General features: G+C 37.1%; 1 protein-coding gene across 3 annotated transcripts in view; it reads left to right on the plus strand.

Moving 5' to 3' along the window:
• The window catches only part of PIK3C2G (phosphatidylinositol-4-phosphate 3-kinase catalytic subunit type 2 gamma), a 403,430-nt gene that overhangs the window by 292,985 nt on the left and 88,609 nt on the right, over window positions 1-21,836 (plus strand). For all 3 annotated transcript variants that reach the window (XM_030939123.1, XM_030939124.1, XM_030939125.1), the window contains 2 exons: window positions 21,024-21,213; window positions 21,694-21,815. In XM_030939123.1, the coding sequence (XP_030794983.1) occupies window positions 21,024-21,213; window positions 21,694-21,815 (312 nt within the window). The remainder of the gene's footprint in view (window positions 1-21,023; window positions 21,214-21,693; window positions 21,816-21,836) is intronic.

The raw sequence follows: 21,836 nt of genomic DNA on the forward strand, positions 1-21,836 counted from the left end.
GAACTTGAATGCGTACGCTGCCCTTGTTGTTGAAAAGAGGCAATGTGGCCGGGCGCGGTGGCTCAGGCCTGTAATCCCAGCACTTTGGGAGGCCAAGACGGGCAGATCATGAGGTCAGGAGATCAAGACCATCCTGGCTAACACGGTGAAACCCTGTCTCTACTAAGAAATACAAAAAAAAAAAAAATTAGCTAGGTGTGGTGGCGGGCGCCTGTAGTCCCAGTTACTCGGGAGGCTGAAGCAGGAGAATAGCGTGAACGGGCTGGGGGGTTGCGGATCTTGCAGTGAGCTGAGATCCCGCCACTACACTCCAACCTGGGTGACAGAGCGAGACTCTGTCTCAAAAAAAAAAAAAAAAAAAAGAAAAGAAGCAATGTGACAGAATCACAAAATATTACAGCTAGAAGAGACTTTATAGTTTATTTATTCTGACAATAGACATTCAAGTGAGAAAAACTGAGATCAGTAGTAAATTAAGTGCTGTAGCTTACTATTAGTCCCTCCTGAAATAGGCAAAGCCATATATGTATTTGGATGAAAAAAGTTCTTTCAGGTCCTGGCCAAAAGAAAAATGTAAATAGGCTTTATTCATCTGCCAGAGTTCCATCTCTTCCTATCCCTCTACTTCTTGGGACACACCGAGATCTGTAAAGAGCATGACTTGGATATCAGTGATCTTTCCTATGGTGACTCATCTCCCCTTCCCGTTCAAGAGGACATGAACTAATGTGGGAAGTAGATCTGAAGCTAGAACCTCATGGCGGTGAGGCAGACTTTGTGATCCTGCCTGTATACCTCAGTCAGAACAATCTTCCCACTTACCAATGTTATGTGGTATGTTCTGTTAATTAAACTTCTTTCTTCAACTTTGGGATAAAGAACTTGTTCTCCATCAAAGCCTTAAAAGGCATCAGACTATGTAAACCAGGACACATCATTTCTCAGTTGGATAATTTTCCTTGGTGTGCCATCTCCTATCTCTTACTTCCTAGGACCTTATAATCTGATTGTCTTTGCCAAGGTTTATCCAACCACCTGCCCCCTGCCTCCATTATTCCACATGAATCCTTTTCTGGGTAGGCCATTCTCTCCATGTACATTCATTCCTGCTTTGTCTGTTTAACTCACATTGCTAACCTCACTAGAAATGCTCCAATGGAATCATAAAATTTCTAGAATACAGGAAGATTCTGATCTAACTTTTAATCCCACCCATCCCTTGATATTCTGGACAGCTAGTACCTCGTCCATGAAACCTTATCTGATCATTCCAGTACTCCCCAATCTTTTCTTCTATAATTCTCCTGAACATGCCATCTTTTATGTTGTCCTTAATTTATTACTGAACTACATACTGTTTTGTTTATCACTTTAATTAATATATTGATGAGTTACATCAATTTCTCCCAAGTAAAGCAAGGAATGTATTCCCACTTCTAAGAATATCTGAATGTGAAACAAGCCCTATTTAACAGAAAATACAATTTAAACATCAAATATCAAGTATATAAAAAGCATATAATAACTACAACTTAATGCAGTGCTTCTTGTGTGTCAAGTCCTGTTCTAAGTGCTTTTCTTACAGTAATGTATTTAATTGTCATAACAATCCTTTGAGGTATTAATATCTTTATCTACATTTTTATACTAGTGAATTGAGACCCCAGGGAAGTTAAATAATTTACCAGAGAACATTCTCTATGCTCAAAATCACCTCTTCCATATGTGGGCTCTCAGGAATGTGCTGCTTTGTATTTCAGACCAGTCTTCTCGAGGTTTTTCAAAGCCTGCATTGGCTGAAGTTTGACAAAGATATATTCTTCACCCTTTCTCAGGCACTAATCCTCTTATCCGGAATACCTCAGGCATCAGCAGAGAACAGAAGTTCCTTCCTGGAACTGTTATCTCTATGCTACCACCAGGAGTCCCCTGGGTGTTTGGTTCCAGATCTGCTTTGCAACCTTGAGAGACCCCTAACCGGTTCTTGGCTGCTGACTTCCTGGAAGGTACCTTCCTTCCTTTTCCTTTTGGGGCCCATTACACAATGCCATGAGCCTCTCTCTACTTTTCTTCTCAGAGAAATATCCCATGAGGCTCACTATCCCCTAACTTCCAAAGAGCCCATCTCAGTCATATTTTTTAATCTAAAAGTCTCAATTGCATACCTTTATTTTTAGATATGATTTAATGTGCAAGTAGCATATCTGTTCAATTTCTCTCTGTTTCTTGCTCAGCATATATACATCAAGCACTGAGGATCTTTTCTATCACATATCCCATCTAGCACTATGAACAATCTCTTACAGAGAGGCCAGCAGCCTCCGTTAATTGTAACTGTAACTATCATTTGAAAACGTTTCCTGAAATCTATCATTTGTACATTATACATTTCTGAAACAAATTATGCATTATGTTTTTTGAAAAGCCTTAAACAATGAATAGAGTGAATTTATGAAAGTAGCCGGGATAATTGAAAACAACTTTAATGAAACTCTAAATAACAGGATACCCATGATTCAAATAACGGTCAAAAATTATGTAGACTTGTTCCAAGATGGCCGAACAGGAACAGCTCCAGTCTACAGCTCCCAGCATGAGAAACGCAGCAGACGGGTGATTTCTGCATTTCCAACGGAGGTACCAGGTTCATCTCACTTGTCAGTCAGTGGGTGCAGGACAGTGGGTGCGGCTCACCAAGCAAGAGCCGAAGCAGGGTGAGACATCACCTCACCCGGGAAGCGCCAGGGGACAGGGAATTCCCTTTCCTAGCCAAGGGAAGCTGTGACAGACGGCACCTGGAAAATCATGTCACTCCCACCCTAATACTGCGTTTTTCCAGCAGTCTTAGCATATAGCACACCAGGAGATTATATCCTGCACCTGGCCCGGAGGGTCCCATGCCCACGGAGCCTCGCTCACCGCTAGCACAGCAGTATGAGATGGAACTGCAAGGCGGCAGTGAGGCTGGGGGAGGGGCAACCAACATTGCTGAGGCTTGAGTAGGTAAACAAAGTGGCTGGCTGGGAAGCTCAAACTGGGTGGAGCCCACCACAGCTGAAGGAGGCCTGCCTGCATCTGTAGACTCCACCTATTGGGGCAGGACATAGCTGAACAAAAGGCAGCAGAAACTTCTGCAGACTTAAATGTCCCTGTCTGACAGCTTTGAAGAGAGTAGTGGTTCTCCCAGCATGGGGTTTGAGATTTGAGAATGGACAGACTGCCTTCTCAAGTGGGTCCCTGACCCCCGAGTAGCCTAACTGGGAGGCACCTCCCAGTAGGGGCTGACTGACACCTCACATGGTCGGGTACCCCTCTGAGATGAAGCTTCCAGAGGAAAAATCAGACAGCAACATTTGCTGATCTGCCATATTCGCTGATCTGTAGACTCCGCTGCTGATACCCAGCCAAACAGGGTCTGGAGTGGACCTCCAGCAAACTCCAACAGATCTGCAGCTGAGGGTCCTGACTGTTAGGAGGAAAACTAACCAACAGAAAGGACATCCCCAACAAAACCCCATCTGAACGTCACCATCATCAAAGACCAAAGGTAGATAAAACCACCAAGATGGGGAGAAACCAGAGCAGAAAAGCTGAAAATTCTAAAAATCAGAGAGCCTTTTCTCCTCCAAAGGAAAGCAGCTCCTCGCTAGCAACAGAACAAAGCTGGATGGAGAATGACTTTGACGAGTTGAGAGAAGAAGGCTTCAGACGATCAAACTTCTCCGAGCTAAAGGACGGTGTTTGAACCCATCGCAAAGAAGCTAAAACCCTTGAGAAAAGATTAAGTGAATGGCTAACTAGAATAACCAGTGTAGAGAAGTCCTTAAACGACCTGGTGGAGCTGAAAATCATGGCACAAGAACTATGTGACACATGCACAAGCTTCAGTAGACAATTTGATCAACTGGAATAAAGCATATCAGTGATTGAAGATCAAATGAATGAAATGAAGCGAGAAGAGAAGTTTAGAGAAAAAAGAATAAAAAGAAATGAACAAATCCTCCAAGAAATATGGGACTATGTGAAAAGATCAAATCTACGTCTGATTGGTGTACCTGAAAATGACAGGGAGAAGACAACCAAGTTGGAAAACACTCTTCAGGGTATTATCCAGGAGAACTTCCCCAACCTAGCAACACAGGCCAACATTCAAATTCAGGAAATGCAGAGAACACCACAAAGATACTCCTCAAGAAGAGCAACTCCAAGACACATAACTGTCAGATTCACCAAAGTTGAAATGAAGGAAAAGATGTTAAGGGCAGCCAGAGAGAAAGGTCGGGTTACACACAAAGGGAAGCCCATCAGACTAACAGCAAATCTCTTGGCAGAAACTCTACAAGCCAGAAGAGAGTGGGGGCCAATATTCAACATTCTTAAAGAAAAGAATTTTCAACCCAGAATTTCATATCCAGCCAAACTAAGCTTCATAAGTGACAGAGAAATAAAATCCTTTACAGACAAGCAAATACTGAGAGATTTTGTCATCACCAGGCCTGCCTTATAAGAGCTCCTGAAGGAAGCACTAAACATGGAAAGGAACAACTGGTACCAGCCATTGCAAAAACATGCCAAACTGTAAAGACCATCGATGCTAGGAAGAAACTACGTCAACTAATGAGCAAAATAACCAGCTAACATCATAATGACTGGATCAAATTCACACATAATAATATTAACCTTAAATGTAAATGGACTAAATGCTCCAATTAAAAGACACAGGCTGACAAATTGGATAGTCAAGACCCATCGATGTGCTGTATTCAGGAGACCGAACTCACGTGCGGAGACACACATAGGCTCAACATAAAGGGATGGAGGAAGATCTACCAAGCAAATGGAAAACAAAAAAAGGCAGGGGTTGCAATCCTAGTCTCTGATAAAACAGACTTTAAACCAACAAACATCAAAAGAGACAAAGCCATTACATAATGGTAAAGGGATCAATTCAACAGGAAGAGCTAACTATCGTAAATATATATGCACCCAATATGGGAGCACCCAGATTCATAAAGCAAGTCCTCAGAGCCCTACAAAGAGACTTAGACTCCCACACAATAATAATGGGAGACTTTAACACCCCACTGTCAACATTAGACAGATCAACGAGACAGAAATTTAACAAGGATATCCAGGAATTGAACTCAGCTCTGCACTAAGCGAACCTAATAGACATCTACAGAACTCTCCACCCCAAGTCAATAGAATATACATTCTTCTCAGCACCACATCACACTTATTCCAAATTTGACCACATAGTTGGAAGTAAAGCACTCCTCAGCAAATGTAAAAGAACAGAAATTATAACAAACTGTCTCTCAGACCACAGTGCAATCAAACTAGAACTCAGGATTAAGAAACTCACTCAAAACCGCTCAACTACATGGAAACTGAACAACCTGCTCCTGAATGACTACTGGGTACATAACAAAATGAAGGCAGAAATAAAGATGTTCTTTGAAACCAATGAGAACAAAGATACAACATACCAGAATCTCTGGGACACATTTAAAGCAGTGTGTAGAGGGAAATTTATAGCACTAAATGCCCACAAGAGAAAGCAGGAAAGATCTAAAACTGACACCCTAACATCACAATTAAAAGAACTAGAGAAGCAAGAGCAAACATATTCAAAAGCTAGGAGGATGCAAGAAATAACTAAGATCAGAGCAGAACTGAAGGCGATAGAGACACAAAAAACCCTTCAAGAAATCAATGAATCCAGGAATTAGTTTTTTGAAAAGATCAACAAAATTGATAGACCACTAGCAAGACTAATAAAGAAGAAAAGAGAGAAGAATCAAATAGACATAATTAAAAAATGGTAAAGGGGATATCACCACCGATCCCACAGAAATACAAACTACCATCAGAGAATACTGTAAGCACCTCTATGCAAATAAACTAAAAATCCTAGAAGAAATGGATAAATTCCTAGACACATACACCCTCCCAAGACTAAATCAGGAGGAAGTTGAATCCCTGAATAGACCAATAACAGGCTCTGAAATTGAGGCAATAGTTAATAGCCTACCAACCAAAAAAAGTCCAGGACCAGACGGATTCACAGCCACATTCTACCACAGGTACAAGGAGGAACTGGTACCATTCCTTCTGAAACTATTCCAATTGATAGAAAAAGAAGGAATCCTCCCTAACTCATTTTTATAAGGCCAGCATCATCCTGATACCAAAGCCTGGCAGAGACACAACAAAAAAAGAGAATTTTAGACCAATATCCCTGATGAACATTGATGCACAAATCCTCAATAAAATACTAGCAAACTGAATCCAGCAGCACATCAAAAAGCTTATACACCATGATCAAGTGGGTTTCATCCCTGGGATGCAAGGCTGGTTCAACATATACAAATCAATAAATGTAATCCATCATGTAAACAGAACCAAAGACAAAAACCACATGATTATCTCAATAGATGCAGAAAAGACCTTTGACAAAATTCAACAGCCTTTCATGCTAAAATTTCTCAATAAATTAGGTATTGATGGGATGTATCTCAAAATAATAAGAGCTATTTATGACAAACCCATAGCCAACATCATACTGAATGGGCAAAAACTGGAAGCATTCCCTTTGAAAACTGGCACAAGACAGGGATGCCCTGTCTCACCACTCTTATTCAACATACTGTTGGAAGTTCTGGTCAGGGCAATCAGGCAGGAGAAAGAAATCAAGGGTATTCAATTAGGAAAAGAGGAAGTCAAATTGTCCATGTTTGCAGATGACATGATTGTATATTTAGAAAACCCCATTGTCTCAGCCCAAAATCTTCTTAAGCTGATAAGCAACTTCAGCAAAGTCTCAGGATACAAAATCAATGTGCAAAAATCACAAGCATTCTTATACACCAATAACAGACAAACAGAGAGCCAAATCATGAGTGAACTCCCATTCACGATTGCTTCAAAGAGATTAAAATACCTAGGAATCCAACTTACAAGGGATGTGAAGGACCTCTTCAAGGAGAACTACAAACCACTGCTCAGTGAAATAAAAGAGGACACAAACAAATGGAAGAACATACCATGCTCATGGATAGGAAGAATCAATATTGTGAAAATGGCCATACTGCCCAAGGTAATTTATAGATTCAATGCCATCCCTATCAAGCTACCAATGACTTTCTTCACAGAATTGGAGAAAACTGCTTTAAAGTTCATATGGAACCAAAAAAGGGCTTGCATTGCCAAGACAATCCTAAGTCAAAAGAACAAAGCTTGAGGCATCACACTACCTGACTTCAAACTATACTACAAGGCTACAGTAACCAAAACAGCATGATACTGGTACCAAAACAGAGATAGAGACCAATAGAACAGAACAGAGTCCTCAGAAATAATACCACACATCTACAGCCATCTGATCTTTGACAAACCTGAGAAAAACAAGAAATGGGGAAAGGATTTCCTATTTAATAAATAGTGCTTGGAAAACTGGCTTGCCATATGTAGAAAGCTGAAACTGGATCCCTTCCATATGCCTTACACAAAAATTAATTCAAGATGGATTAAAAAGACTTAAATGTTAGACCTAAAACTATAAAAATCCTAGAAGAAAACTTAGGCAATACCATTCAGGACATAGGCATGGGCAAGGGCTTCATGTCTAAAACACCAAAAGCAATGGCAGCAAAAGCCAAAATTGACAAATGGGATCTAATTAAACTAAAGAGCTTCTGCACATCAAAAGAAACTACAGGCAACCTACAGAATGGCAGAAAATGTTTGCAGTCTACCCATTTGACAAAGGGCTAATACCCAGAATCTATAAAGAACTTAAACAAATTTACAAGAAAAAATCAAACAATCCCATCAAAAAGTGGGCAAAAGATATGAACAGACACTTCTCAAAAGAAGACATTTATGCAGCCAACAGACACATGAGAAAATGCTCATCATTACTGGCCATCAGAGAAATGCAAACCAAAACCACAATGAGATACCATCTCACACCAGTTAGAATGGCGATCATTAAAAAGTAAGGAAACAACAGGTGCTGGAGAGGATGTGGAGAAATAGCAACACTTTTACACTGTTGGTGGGACTGTAAACTAGTTCAACCATTGTGGAAGACAGTGTGGTGATTCCTCAAGGATCTAGAACTAGAAATACCATTTGACCCAGCCATCCCATTACTGTGTATATACCCAAAGGATTATAAATCATGCTGCTATAAAGACACACGCACACGTATGTTTACTGCAGCACTATTCACAATAGCAAAGACTTGGAACCAACCCAAATGTCCATCAATGATGGACTGGATTAAGAAAATGTGGCACAGATACAACATGGAATACTATGCAGTCATAAAAAAGGATGAGTTCATGTCCTTTCTAGGGACATGGATGAAGCTGGAAACCATCATTCTGAGCAAACTATCGCAAGGACAGAAAACCAAACACCGCATGTTCTCACTCATAGGTGGGAATTGAACAATGAGAACACTTGGACACAGGGTGGGGAACATCGCACACTGGGGCCTGTCGTGAGGTCGGAGGAGGGGGGAGGGATAGCATCAGGAGCTGTACCTAATGTAAATGATGAGTTAATGGGTGGAGCACACCAACATGGCACATGTATACATATGTAACAAACCTGCATGTTGTGCACATGTACCCTAGAACTTAAAGTATAGTAATAAAAAAAAATAGTTCACAGGCTAGTGAAAGAGACAGATATGTTCATATATGGCTATAAGTGCTAAAATAACAATAAAAAATAAAATAATAATAATAAATAACAAAAAATGTAGACTTGTTTACTTTGTGTAAATAATATTGTTATTTTCTGCTGTGTTCTCTGACATCACATGGATTTTAAAACTTGAGACTAAATGCAGACCTCACTGCACATCATTCACCAAAAAAAAAGAAAGTTTTGTCATAGATCCATCATTGGTGTCTTGGTGCTTCAATGAATGGCACTAATTCATAGATAGATAATTGATAAAAGTATATTATATACATTTAATATGAGCCCCTCTACATTTAAACTCCTTGTTCTTTTTATTTCTTTGTTCTGATAGGCTAAAAGCATTTTATGCCATTGTTTATTGTGATACAACTACTAAGTTACAGACAAAAGACAAGAAAATCCCCTCTCCCTTCTCCACCAGGCTCACAGATTGGGATCAAGAGCCAAGATCGAGCCATCTGAGACATAACATGTGCAGCTACTTTAAGTGTCCTGGTCCTAACCACAATATTAGCACTAAGAGGCTGCCCCTCTTGACCCTATTTGAGACTTGAAAGAAATAAACAGCATTTTCCTGCTTCTGTACTCTATTTAGGAACAACTCAAGATTTTACCTTACTCCTGGAGATATCCATTTTAGGTCAGGAGCTCATCCTAAGAGTTTCAGGGGATGATGCATACTGTGTAGCATTAAAAATTCTGTACAATTAATGGTATTTAGAGGGAAAATGGAAAGTAAAATTGGTTTGCTGGCCACAGATGCTTTTCACATCATCATCAACTACTCTCTGTTTACCTCACTCTCTTCCACTCCCCTCACAGCTGAGTGCTGTTGAATAGAATCAAGAAAGTGTCATGACTCAGTCCCCTGCAAATTGATACTCTCATGTAATATCATTGCAGAGCTCACTGCTAGGCAACAAAGGCAGCCATCCATTAAAATGCTGTCCAAAATGGTTATTTCAGAAATTTCAATCACTCTCAAACCTCAGGTTAGCTGTCCTCATAAAGACCTAACTTACTTCACAGACCAGACTGGGATCATTAAGCATAAACTTCCCTGCCTACCTCCCCTCCCACATACAGATAGTACTTTTCATTCTATCCATTTTCTTCTCCAAGAGAGTGAGAGGACATTTTTCATGTATGCTCAGATATTCCACTAGGCCTGCCATATACATTCTCATTTAGTAAGTATATGATCTGTTCTTCAGCTAAAACTGAAGCCAGCTTGAAGCAAAACAAAACCCCACACTTCAAAAAACAAAAACCAAAACAAAACTAAAAGACAATTTGTTTGCATTCATGAGCTACTTTGACAGCAAAGAATCCTGTCTGGTAGCCTTAGATTGAAGGCTCTACATGGAGTCAAACTGTAAACTAACAAATCCCAGAAACCAATAGGGCCTGGCTAGTTTCTAGTGGAAATACACAGGCCTTCTACTGTTTACCTCTGCTTAGCATATTCTATTGTTCCCTGCCCAGTGCCCAGTATTCTCCAGTGTAAATTCCAGAGAGAGACAAATTCTGACTTAACTAGTTGCCTTTGTCCTTACTGGACAAGTTCCTTCATGCGAAGCCAGATTAGATTTTGTCGCCCAGCCTTATTCCTATCATAGGTCACCCCTTCACAGAAAAATAGCCTAGAGCTTCTTCTGTGAACTTTGAGCTGTGAGAGAAGTCTTAGGAGGGGCCATTAGGCAGAACGGGCACAGTGACCGTCCAACAAGTACAGCATTGAAACCGCTGGAAATGTGGATGGCATCCAGAGAGTGCACCTGGCCTCCACATCATAGACACAGGATACAGAGTCCCTGCACCACTGAGGGTTTGCAGACTCAATTCTAGAAATTCTTTGTTCCCCTCATTCCTTATTTATTTCTCATGACTAGGGTGTGAGACAAGACTCTTTATGCACAAATGTCTTAAAACATAGTTCAATGATTTTATATCTTGTTTCTCTTCAAAACTGAAAAATAGCACATGGGATGGAAATGCAAATCCTTGTGTGCTCTTATCATTAAATTTTATTTTTTTTTTTTACTACAATGCAAACTGTGGTTATAACTCCACAAATAAGAGCCAATGTTTTCCTTTGTCTTAGCTTAACAATTGACACCTACAGAAATAAACACTACCAAGGGGAGATGGGAACACAGAACCAAGAGAAAATAACAATCAAGAAGTCCAGCTTTTCCTAAACAAAAAAGCAGATTCAAAGGAAAATGTAAATTAAGACAAGTAGAATTTCTCCTCTCATTCTGAAAGTCTCCCATTATTTTTAGTTATAATAACAAACCTGAACTAAATTAACTTTATAAACTATTTTTAACTGCAGATATAACAACTTATAATATCTGTACTTCCTAAGTTGCATGGCCCCGTCACAGTCATTATGATATTTGATAGTGTGGTTTCTGTTCTAAATTGCTGCAGTAGGGGAAATGCCGTTTTTGAATTATATAAATTAAACTGAGAATTTGCGTAAATTGCCTAAATTCTAAGTCAGGACACACCTTAGCTATTAAGCTTTGAAAAAAATCGTAAACTCTTCAGGAGACTGTCAGTCTAAAGGTTAAAAGCATTTGCAAAGTTTAATGTACCCACCAAGAGTACCAAAAATCATTAGTGAAAAAAGCTGAATAGTCCAGATGGCGCTGTTTCCCAGCAGCCGTTTTATGCACAACAGCACTCTGTATCTGTTAATCCCCACTGGTATTTCTGACCCTACGCATTGCATACAATTACTATATACCAGTGATTTAACAAGCAATTAGGCTACAATCGTTTACTATTTTAAAGCATATTTTTCACATTTTAAAGATTTTTATAACCTTAACTATAGCACCATTTATCACTATTGATTTTTCTTTACTGTTGCATGTTAAGATTTATTTTTTTGCTTTCCATACAACTTCCTTTTACTATCATTAATAAAATAAATGGCTTTGGGAGTGGGAATTGAAAACTGGAATATCATTTCACTGGCATATCACTTTATTCATAGTAAGACTAACCCATCAACCCTTCCCTGGTTCCTTGATTCAGTTTGTTCTGATTTGGTCAATTTTATAAAAGGCATCTATCTAAAAAGTTAAAAAAATTATCCACTCCCAGTCAAGTCCACAGAGCCTGAAACTCCTGTTTGAATGCAGCTTGGTGCCTTACATTTACGTAAGACTAGCTGAACTTGTAGCATGAATTCTGAAGACTTGAAACCTCAACTTGGAAAACAACAAAGACCTTTAAGTTTGTTAAAGTATTTAAGCCAATATCTAAACTGTAAAGCAGGAGAAAGGGGATGGGGAAGAAGAAAGAAAATAAGAAAATAAACGCTAAAGCTGCTGCTTGTTCTAATCCTTATCTAATCTCTCTGTTGTAGGAGTTCAAGAGAGCACCACAAGTCAGTTTCCTTTGAGCAATAAATTTGTGCATTCATTTTCTCTTGTATCCCTCTTTGTATACTTTGCTACCTTTTAGACTCATATGCATTTATTTCTTTACTTATTGGTAGTACATTTTCTGAAATAATATTTGCATAATACTATTTCATTTCCAAAGACTTCTCCTATTTTATCTTATTTGATCCTATCAATGATCCTGGGAAATAGCATGGTTTAGTAATCAATTATGTTTTATAGATACAGCAATTGAGTCTCCTGAAGTCATTCAACAATGACTTTCTTGAGATGACTGGCATGAGTCATCAACTACATTTTATAGATGCAACAGTTGAATCTCCTGAAATTGTTCAACAACGGCTTTCTTGAGATCATGGGTAGACCTAGTGAGTACAGATTAGAACAAGATTTATTCCTTGCATAATGAGTGCTCTTCCCAGGATACAACTATGCCAAATCATATGGAAAAAAGTTCTGCATATGGAACTCTTAATGTCCTGACTGTCAGAAAAATATAAATGTTCTTTAACTTTAGTGTCTTCAGATTAGTTGAAAGACCATCATAAGAAAAACATCTACAGGCTTATAGCTAGGTTTCTCAAATTGGTATACCATGCTATCAAAGCCCCAAGGATTAACATGACATATTCTTTTAGTATCTTATTTTGTTTAAAGGATTAGAACATAAACTTTAAAGTTTGAAGTCAAATGTGTACATACACATTGCATACATGTGCAATCAAAATCATCATGTGCTCTTTTTCCATGTGTGCAATTTTGAATTGTTAATAATAAAAGTACATAGAAATGAATCATTTTATCATGTACCTAGAATACATTGGCAATGATTGTCACTGAGCTCGTTTAGGAATAGTAAAGTTTTTTGCTTAAAAAAATATGTGTTTGAATATTTAGTGCAGTATAAATTTGTAGTAAAATAGGAATTATCCGATAGCATACTTCATAAGCTTAAGTAAGAGAAAGCACTGGTCTTATATTTCAGAGATTACAAATACAGTGCCGAACTACTATTTTTCTTTATGCAATAAAAGAAACTGTGACAAAATTGTATTAATTCACTGTTCCCCTTGAATGATTAAGAGTGACTTGTAAAGCTGGACACTCAATCAGTAACTTCAATACAAAAAACAAAGTAATGTGTTTCTTGCACATGCCAGAATACTGCAATGAAATGAAGTTTGAGATTTAGATGAAGAAATTTGTTCATGATGGGTGAGTCAATTGCAACTCTTCCTGTATTTTTATATTATAAACTTACAGTATCAGTGGTAACATAAAGAACGTTCTCATGCAAATTCCTTCACAGAAGCCTTCTGAGAAATATTTTCCTGTGACTGTTAAAGAGACTGACCAATGAAACAGTTATTCTATCCAACTGCCAAATATATGAACAATTTAAACTGTAAATCGAAATATGTTCTTGTAGAAATCTCCATCAGGTGTTGCCTAAGAACCTTCGTTCAACTGGCAATGGCGTCGTAGTCATCTCTTCTCAAGGCTTAGTCTGATGTCGCTCATAAGGCAGCGAAAACTATTTGCCATTTGTAGTCACATATCAACATAAATGTGAATTTAAAAACATTATATTTAATTTGAGAGAAAATAATCTGCCTAGATGCTGAACCTGACCCAGAGGATCAGAGCTCTGGATTCAACTCAGTTTTCTGAGACTGATAGACTCAATTGCCCATTCACACACACAGTGCTAGGAAACCTGTTAGAGGCAATTGTTTCTGATGATAAGCAATTAAAATATTTAGTTTATATGAAAAGAACATATATTATGAAGTAGAATACAATGTGTACACATTTTTTAAGACAGGACCTAAGGCTTAAGAAATTTTACACTTATTTTAGGTCCCTTTAGACTATGTTCCTTGGCAGCTAGAAATACGTTACTTTTTTTTTTTAAGCATTATTTCTATGTAAAAACCAAAGGATCATTGTCTTAGTACCTTTGTTCCACCTGAGAATTCCACAAGTTATTGGCTTATTTTTCTCTGAAAGACAAAATTGAATTATTGTTTGCTTTTTAAAATCCACAGTGAGAGCAGAGACTAAAGAATCAGATAAACATGAGTAGAATTCTTCAGTTACTACTTCTTAGGTGATGTCACCTTTGGTATGCATTTAACTTCTACTCGTCATTTTCTTATCTCTTGCTGAAATAATTTGACTGCTCTTCTCTAAGGATGAAAAGATTAACATGAAGCATTTAGTGTAGTACCTGCCAAGGGATACATACTTCCTAAGGGCAGAAATCTGGTTTCTCTTCTTCACCTCCCAGCACACAGAATAGTGCCTAGCAAGGTAGGGTTAAAAGTGTTTATCAAGACTGCTTGGAGGCTTCCCTTAGGAAACTTAAGAGCTAAAATTCTCCCAGCTGCTGCTTTATTCCTGTAATATAAGGATAATCCAAAGCATAATCCTGCTAATGCTACCATTAAACAAAATAAATCAGGGAGCTATTACTTGGATAAATTAGATCCTCACAGAGGCCTGAAACCTACTACACTCAGAGCCCCAGTCCCAAGTCCAATCATAGTTAACAGCAGTGTTTTGTCTGACCCATTAAGTCTGACACCTGAGACATAAGAGATGGATTTGAGTGAAAGTCTGCCCCCAAACCATGGGCTGACCATAAAGTCTCACCCTTCATCTTCAGCCTTCTTACATCCTAACTGTTGGGTAATGTAAGAATAAGGTATGGGCAAAGTTGAGATTTTGTGAGGGTGAGTTCATCAAAACTTAAAATTTATGATTCACAAAATTTAAAACTGATATCTTCACGAGAATTGAGTACATGCTATCACCCTAAAGCTTTTCACTCCAGCACATAAAATGTGATCAGTAAATATTTGTTGGATCAATGCTCAATGAATGAATGAATGGTAGAGTCTCCATAAATCATGATTAGTATTATACTCCTACTATTATTATCCTCATGTCTTTAAACTGCTGATGAAGAAATAAATTAATGTTTTGTACTGCCCTGTGTGCCTGTAAATGCGTAAGTGCCAACAACATCTTTAGAAATGGTGAACACTGGGGAGATGAATGATGGGATCAGAGTCATATTTTAACTTTCTTAGCAAGTGTTGGCCTAAATTGATGTATAATAGTGGAAAATTTTGGAATTTGTTCAAAAAAGTTTAAGACCAGAACAAGATAAATGGTCCTGAATTTTTATGAAATTAAAGGGAAAATTATTAAACATAATTGAAGTACATTTGTAACATTGAGGACATGGCAGATTAGTTGTAAAGAAGACATTGCATGATCACTTTGATAGATGCCAACCCAGAAAAGTCATACTGGATTACATTCAACATCCATTCCTCCTGGAAAATTTTAGTACACTCAGAATAGATCCAAGCTTAAATAAGCATCATACTTTCAAAAGTTAAAAATTATAAGCATTCTCATTAATGGTGGGGAAAAGATAGTATCTTCTATATTGATAATAAAGCTCTCTAATTAAACTTTGTTATGCAGTTTTTTTTTCAGGTGAATAATTCAATAATTAATACAATCCCAGAGAATTAGCACACACACATACAAACAAATCAAAATAACAAGAATTTAGTAAAAGAAGTTGTTACAAAGTAAACATTTAAGACTCAGTACTTTAAAAATTAAAAAGAAAACATATGATCACCTAAATAGATACAGAAAATGTAGTTAATAAAATGTAGAACCATTCATTTAGGAAAAAAATAGAAATAGAAAAGAGTATCATTAACATATAGCTAAAAACCTACAGAAAACATTACGCTTAACAGTACACATTGAAAGATTTTCCTTTGTAATCAGGAGCACACCAACAATGCTTGCTATCACCACTTCCATTTAATATTGAAGTAGAAGTTTCTTAGCAGTGCAGAGTGACCAAAACAACCACTACCATTATTTGCAGGTTACATGACTGTGGTACATACAAATTTCAAAAGAATGTACATATGTTGTTCGAATTAATAAGAGTTAAAAATCTACTCATATATTATTGAATATTAATCAAAAGTTAGTAAAAGATAGCATTTATGTCATATAAAATATGCCAAACCAAAGAATAACTCCAACAAAAATATGCAAGACCAAACTAAATAGAACCATATACCACATTCATGAACTGAATGTCTTAATACTGTAGAGATGTTAATATTTTCCAAATTGATTTGTAATTTACATACAGTACCATTCAAAATCCTCACCTATTTGTTTTGTGTGCGGGTGAACTTGATAAGCTAATTCTAAAATATATTTAGGAAGTCAAACAGCCTAGAATAGTGAAGAACCCCCTAAAGAAAATGAGGTAAAATAATTGTTCTCCTGGATTTCAAGATGTACTATAAAGTTCCAGCTATTTAGGATAGTGTAATACTGATACAAAGATAAACAAAGAGATAACTGCAACAAAATGAGGAGGCCAGAAACAGGCTTTTGTATATACAGACCCTTGGTTTGGGGCAAAGTTAAACAGTAAAGAAAAAAAAAAGTCTTTGCAATTTAAAAAATTGTTAAATTAAATATTTTTCATCCATATTTGGAGAAACCATGAGGCCATTTAAAAATATGATTTAATGCTATGTTCTGAATTAGAAAGATTGTTCAGTCATTCAACAAATATTTTTGGATCACTTACTATGTACCAGTTACTATTAATTTTTCCCTGTAAAATATATTATTAAGTTAACAAAAAAACAAATTGCAACATTACATACAATTGTGATTCTTCTCTAACTCTCATCTCACACAAAGTCAAAGTTCTTACACAATTGTGCCCTTTAGGTCTTTGATTCCCTTCTTTCTCTACTCACTTTATGTCAGCGACACTGCCTTCCTTTTGCTGTTCATTAAACACTCTAGCCATTCATGTACCTCTGAGCTTGTGGACTTCCTGTTGCTTCTGCCTAAAATGCATTTCATCAGAAATTCCCATGGTCTACCTTCATGGCAAGGTAAGGTCTTTGTCAAATCATTCAGCTCGTCTTTTTAGTGAGATGAGCACTTTTCAGTGGGCATCCTATTTAAAATTGTAGTACTATTATCTACCCCCATATTTCCTCTCCCTATTTCCTGTTTTCTTTTATAATGCATATTACTTTATCAAATTACATATTTTACTTGAGTAATTACTATCAGAATTTTACATTATACAAACTCTAAAAGAGCAAAAAACTTCCGTCTCTTTTGTTCATTGCTAAATCCCATCACTAGAATAGTACCCAGCATGTAATAGGAATAAGGACAATGTGTGTTTGCATGTCTGTATGTTTGCATGTCTGTGTGTTTGCACAAATACATACAGAAAGTTCAAAAAAGAATGATGTCAAACTGCTTACAGTGGTTATTTCTGGGGAGGAGCACTGGCCTCCCGTGGAGAAAAGAAAAAGGGAACCTTTCACATTTTACTTTATATTTTCCTGTGTTGCTTGAATTATATATGCTAAAATGCCAAGTTTTTAAATGTCTCTAAATCTCTTACATACAACAGGCAAATCAACCAGGAAAGCAAAATCCAAAAGCTTGTACAACATTTACGACAAAACTAGGTAACAAGGTATACCCAAGAACCGTATAATAAAAGCAGGTGGAGGCAAACCATTAAGTTACAAGATTTGTGTGGTATAAGCATTTGGACAGAAGGAAGCTAAGGGAAACCACAGGTACTCTGGCTGACCTGAGAGCAGTACTCCAAAAGAGTCAACAGGTACTTGTTGGAAGCTGAGCAGGCTAATTTGAGAAAAGCCATTGAGATTGGAAGTACTTCTTGCACACTCTATTTCACAGGCAAGGGTGAGGGTTTTGTGGCAAATATAAAAAGATTAGGCAGTCTATGAATTCTCAAATTTAACTGGGGCTTTCTTCCATGAAGAAGTCTCTCTCACACTGAAGATAAACTGTTGAACATATAATACAAATTGTGTGGACAAGCGATAATATTAGCAAAGGGAAAATCAAAGTCCAGAAAGTTGGAGGGAGGGGATCAAAGGAGAAATATCTCAGAATGTATTATATGAAATTATATATATATACTTTTTTGAGACAGAGTTTTGCTCTTGTTGCATAGGCTGGAGTGCAGTGGTACAATCTCGGCTCACTGCAACCTCTGCCTCCCAGACTCAAGCAATTCTCCTGCCTCAGTCTCACAAGTAGCTGAGATTACAGGCATCTGCCACCATATCTAGCTAATTTTTTGTATTTTTAGTAGAGATGGGGTTTCACTAGTCTCAACCTCCTGACCTCAGGTGATCCACCCGCCTCGGCCTCCCAAAGTGCTGGGATTACAGGCATGAGCCACTGCGCCTGGCCAAAATCATTTTTTTTAAATCACTATGTGACAGCAACAGAAAAGGAAGCCCTAGACCCTAAAAAATCTTCTACTCCTTCCTGAAAGTTCAGGAATATTCATTTTATATAAAAATGAACAAGAAAAATGACCATGGTTGAAAGTCATACAGAATTATAACAAGAAAAAGAGAAATAAGAAGCAAAATAATATCCTTACAAAAAATGTGGTCCAGAAAGACATGCCAACCAAAAGGATAAACTGTATCCTTATATTTAATTGAGATAAAAGAAATTAAGAAAATGACAAGTATATGAAGGAACAATGTAGACCACAATTAGGAAACCTCAGCAAGGAAGTGATTGAAACCAAGAAAGAATTAGAAATAAAAGAAAACATGATTTTACAAACAATAAGCTAGAAGAGACATAGGAATGAACAAACACAACACACAATGCCTCAAGAGAGAAGGTAAAAACAGAGAGCACTTTTAAAATAAAAAAGAAATAAAGAAAGGCAATGAAGATCCAATGTACATATAATAGTACTCCCTGAAGAAAAGAAAACCAAATAATATATAAAACTATATCAAAACTAAATAGTATATTTAGTATTTTAACAAATACTAAGACTATAATTTAAGAAAAAAATTTCAAAAGTGAAAGAATTTGAAATTACATATTGACAGGCCACATTGCATATTCAAAAAAATGACCCAGAAAAACCAATACAGAAGCATGTTTTAGAAAAACTACAGAACTTTGCAGAAAGAGAAACTTCCTTTAAGCATGTAGGCAGGAAGACTAACTCACTTATATGGGAAATAATTTACTATGTCATCAGAGTTTTGAATAGTAATCCTTTGTTCCAGAAGAAAATAGAATAGCTTTATGGCACTCAAAAAGAAAATGTGAGCTAATGATGTCATATCCAGGCAAACTAACTTTCAAGTATAAAGGCCACAGACCAACTGTTGTCAGCTTACAAGAATTCGGAAACTTATTTCCTTGAGCGCTTCTTGAACAATTTACTGGAACATGAGTTTCAGATAATCAAAGTAACTGGAGAGACGTGGGCATAAGAACTGGTAGAGTTTATAATTAAGTGAAGGTTATGAGAGAAACTGAAAAGTGTGTTTAGTATACACACTATACAATACAGTTCAATTATACTATACAATTGTAGGTCAACAAAAAATGGAGGTGGGTTTAGACAGGCATCTGGGCACATGCCTGTAATCCTAGCTACTCAGGAAGCTGAGGAGGGAGGATCCTTTGAGCCTAGGATTCAGACTCTGCAGTGAGCTACTATCTCACCACAGTAGTCCAGACTGGGTGACAGAGTAAGACCCTATCTCTGAAAAAAAAAAAAAAAAAAAAAGGAAGTGGGGGCTAGGAAGCACAAATTAAAAGTAGAATAAGCATACTGTTTGCTTTATGGTATTAACTGAGATTAAAAGGGTAATATTACAAGTCAGATACTGGAGAAAATGGAACAAACAGTACGAAAAAAGAAGCCATTAGCTGATTTCAATATTGCTCTCAATAGAGAATGAATTAAAAATAACAAAAAAAGAGGAGGTAAAGGAAAATATAGAAATATATTATTATACCATTAGAATGCAAACTTTCTTAAATACAAAAACAAAACCTTTAAAAAGCAGAAACAACAAAAAAACACCAAAAACAAAGGAAAACAAATCAAAGAATGAAAAATATTTTATATAAAATACTTGTTTGTTAAATATAGGACTTAAGTATGCTGCTTTTTTTAAAGAAAAACATAAAAATATACAAAAATAAAATTTAAATTAAAAATTAAACAATGAAAGTTGAGCCATAAGTGTTAAAACAGTTTAAATATAAGGGAAGGGAAAGAATAGAGTAGGAAGTATGGGAATAGCTACTAGGCTTCTTTGAATTTACATTACTTAACTTCTGGAATTTAGTAAATATTTTAAATAATTATAAGCTGGAATTAAATTTTTTAAAAATCCCCCCAAATAACAAAATCCTTTTTTTTTTTTTTTTTTTTTTTTTTTTTTGAGGCAGAGTCTCGGTCTGTTGCCCAGACTGGAGTGCAGTGGCGCAATCTCGGCTCACTGCAAGCTCTGCCTCCCAGGCTCACCCCATTCTCCTGCCTCAGCCTCCCAAGCAGCTGGAACTACAGGCGCCCACCACCATGCCTGGCTAATTTTTTTGTATTTTTAGTAGAGACAGGTTTCACCACGTTAGCCAGGATGGTCTCAATCTCCTGACCTCGTGACCCACCCACCTCAGCCTCCCAAAGTGCTGGGATTGCAGGCGTGAGCCACCGCCCCCCAGCCACAACAAAATCTTAAAATGTGGTCATACAATATAGCAACTACAGTTTTATATTTCATCACAAGAGTTTCTTGTATATTTATTTGCTAACAACTCCAGATGCGAACTTGAAATTTATACAAATAACATTTAATAGTTGGGCTCCAAATAAACACACATGGTTCTTGGCTTTTTCCCCTCACACTGACAAACACAAAGAAACAGATCATAACTGAAATGAGTAGATGCAGAGGAGTGTTACTCACCATCTTTTCTTTTACATTTCTCTAGGAAAATAAAGGAAAGTCTGGAGTGCTTCCCTGTTAAATTGAATAACTTGATCCACACACTTGCACAAATGTCAGCCATAAGCCCTGTCAAATCTACTTCACAGACTCTTCCTCAGGAATCCTGTTTGCTGAGTACAACTAGGTTGATTCAAACAGCAACAATTTTAGGGTTCAGCAAGAAATCCAGTAATGTAAGTTTAAAGTCTGTCATCTTGACTTAAGTATCACTTGACTTTATCTAGACTTCACTATCCTACACAGCCTTTCTTATAGCATCATTTTTTTACTATGCAAATGAAAAATTATTTACAATTTAAGCAGAAGTGTCATTAAGAGGATGTTCCAAGGAAAAATCGTAGCAGCAAGAGCTATGAGTAGAGAACCATCAAAGAGAACAATTCCTGCCCTGTGGTAGAGTATAAATCAATAATTGATTAAAATGTCCACAAGAACAGCAAAAATTAGGCAATCTCTTCCTAGCACATATGATTACGATACTCTTAGATATTATTTATAGGTAATTTTGCCTTTACAAAATGCATCTCCTAGCTTTTATGATAATGTTTTGCAGAAAGGTTCTTCCTTTGTTTGGTTTACATAAAATAGGGTTTTAGAATGTATCACAGGCTGATATTGCCATCTTTTGATTTCTATCTATTTACTTTCTGCAGCTGTATCTGATCCAGGTGACACACAGCAACAACGAAACAAGCCTGATAGAAAAATCATTTGACCAGTTTTCAAAACTTCACAGCCTACTTCAGAAGCAGTTTGCATCATTGACTCTCCCAGAGTAAGGCACTGTCCTTTTACA

The sequence above is a fragment of the Rhinopithecus roxellana genome, chromosome 10 (genome assembly GCF_007565055.1).
Source record: "Rhinopithecus roxellana isolate Shanxi Qingling chromosome 10, ASM756505v1, whole genome shotgun sequence".
Lineage (NCBI taxonomy): Eukaryota > Metazoa > Chordata > Mammalia > Primates > Cercopithecidae > Rhinopithecus > Rhinopithecus roxellana.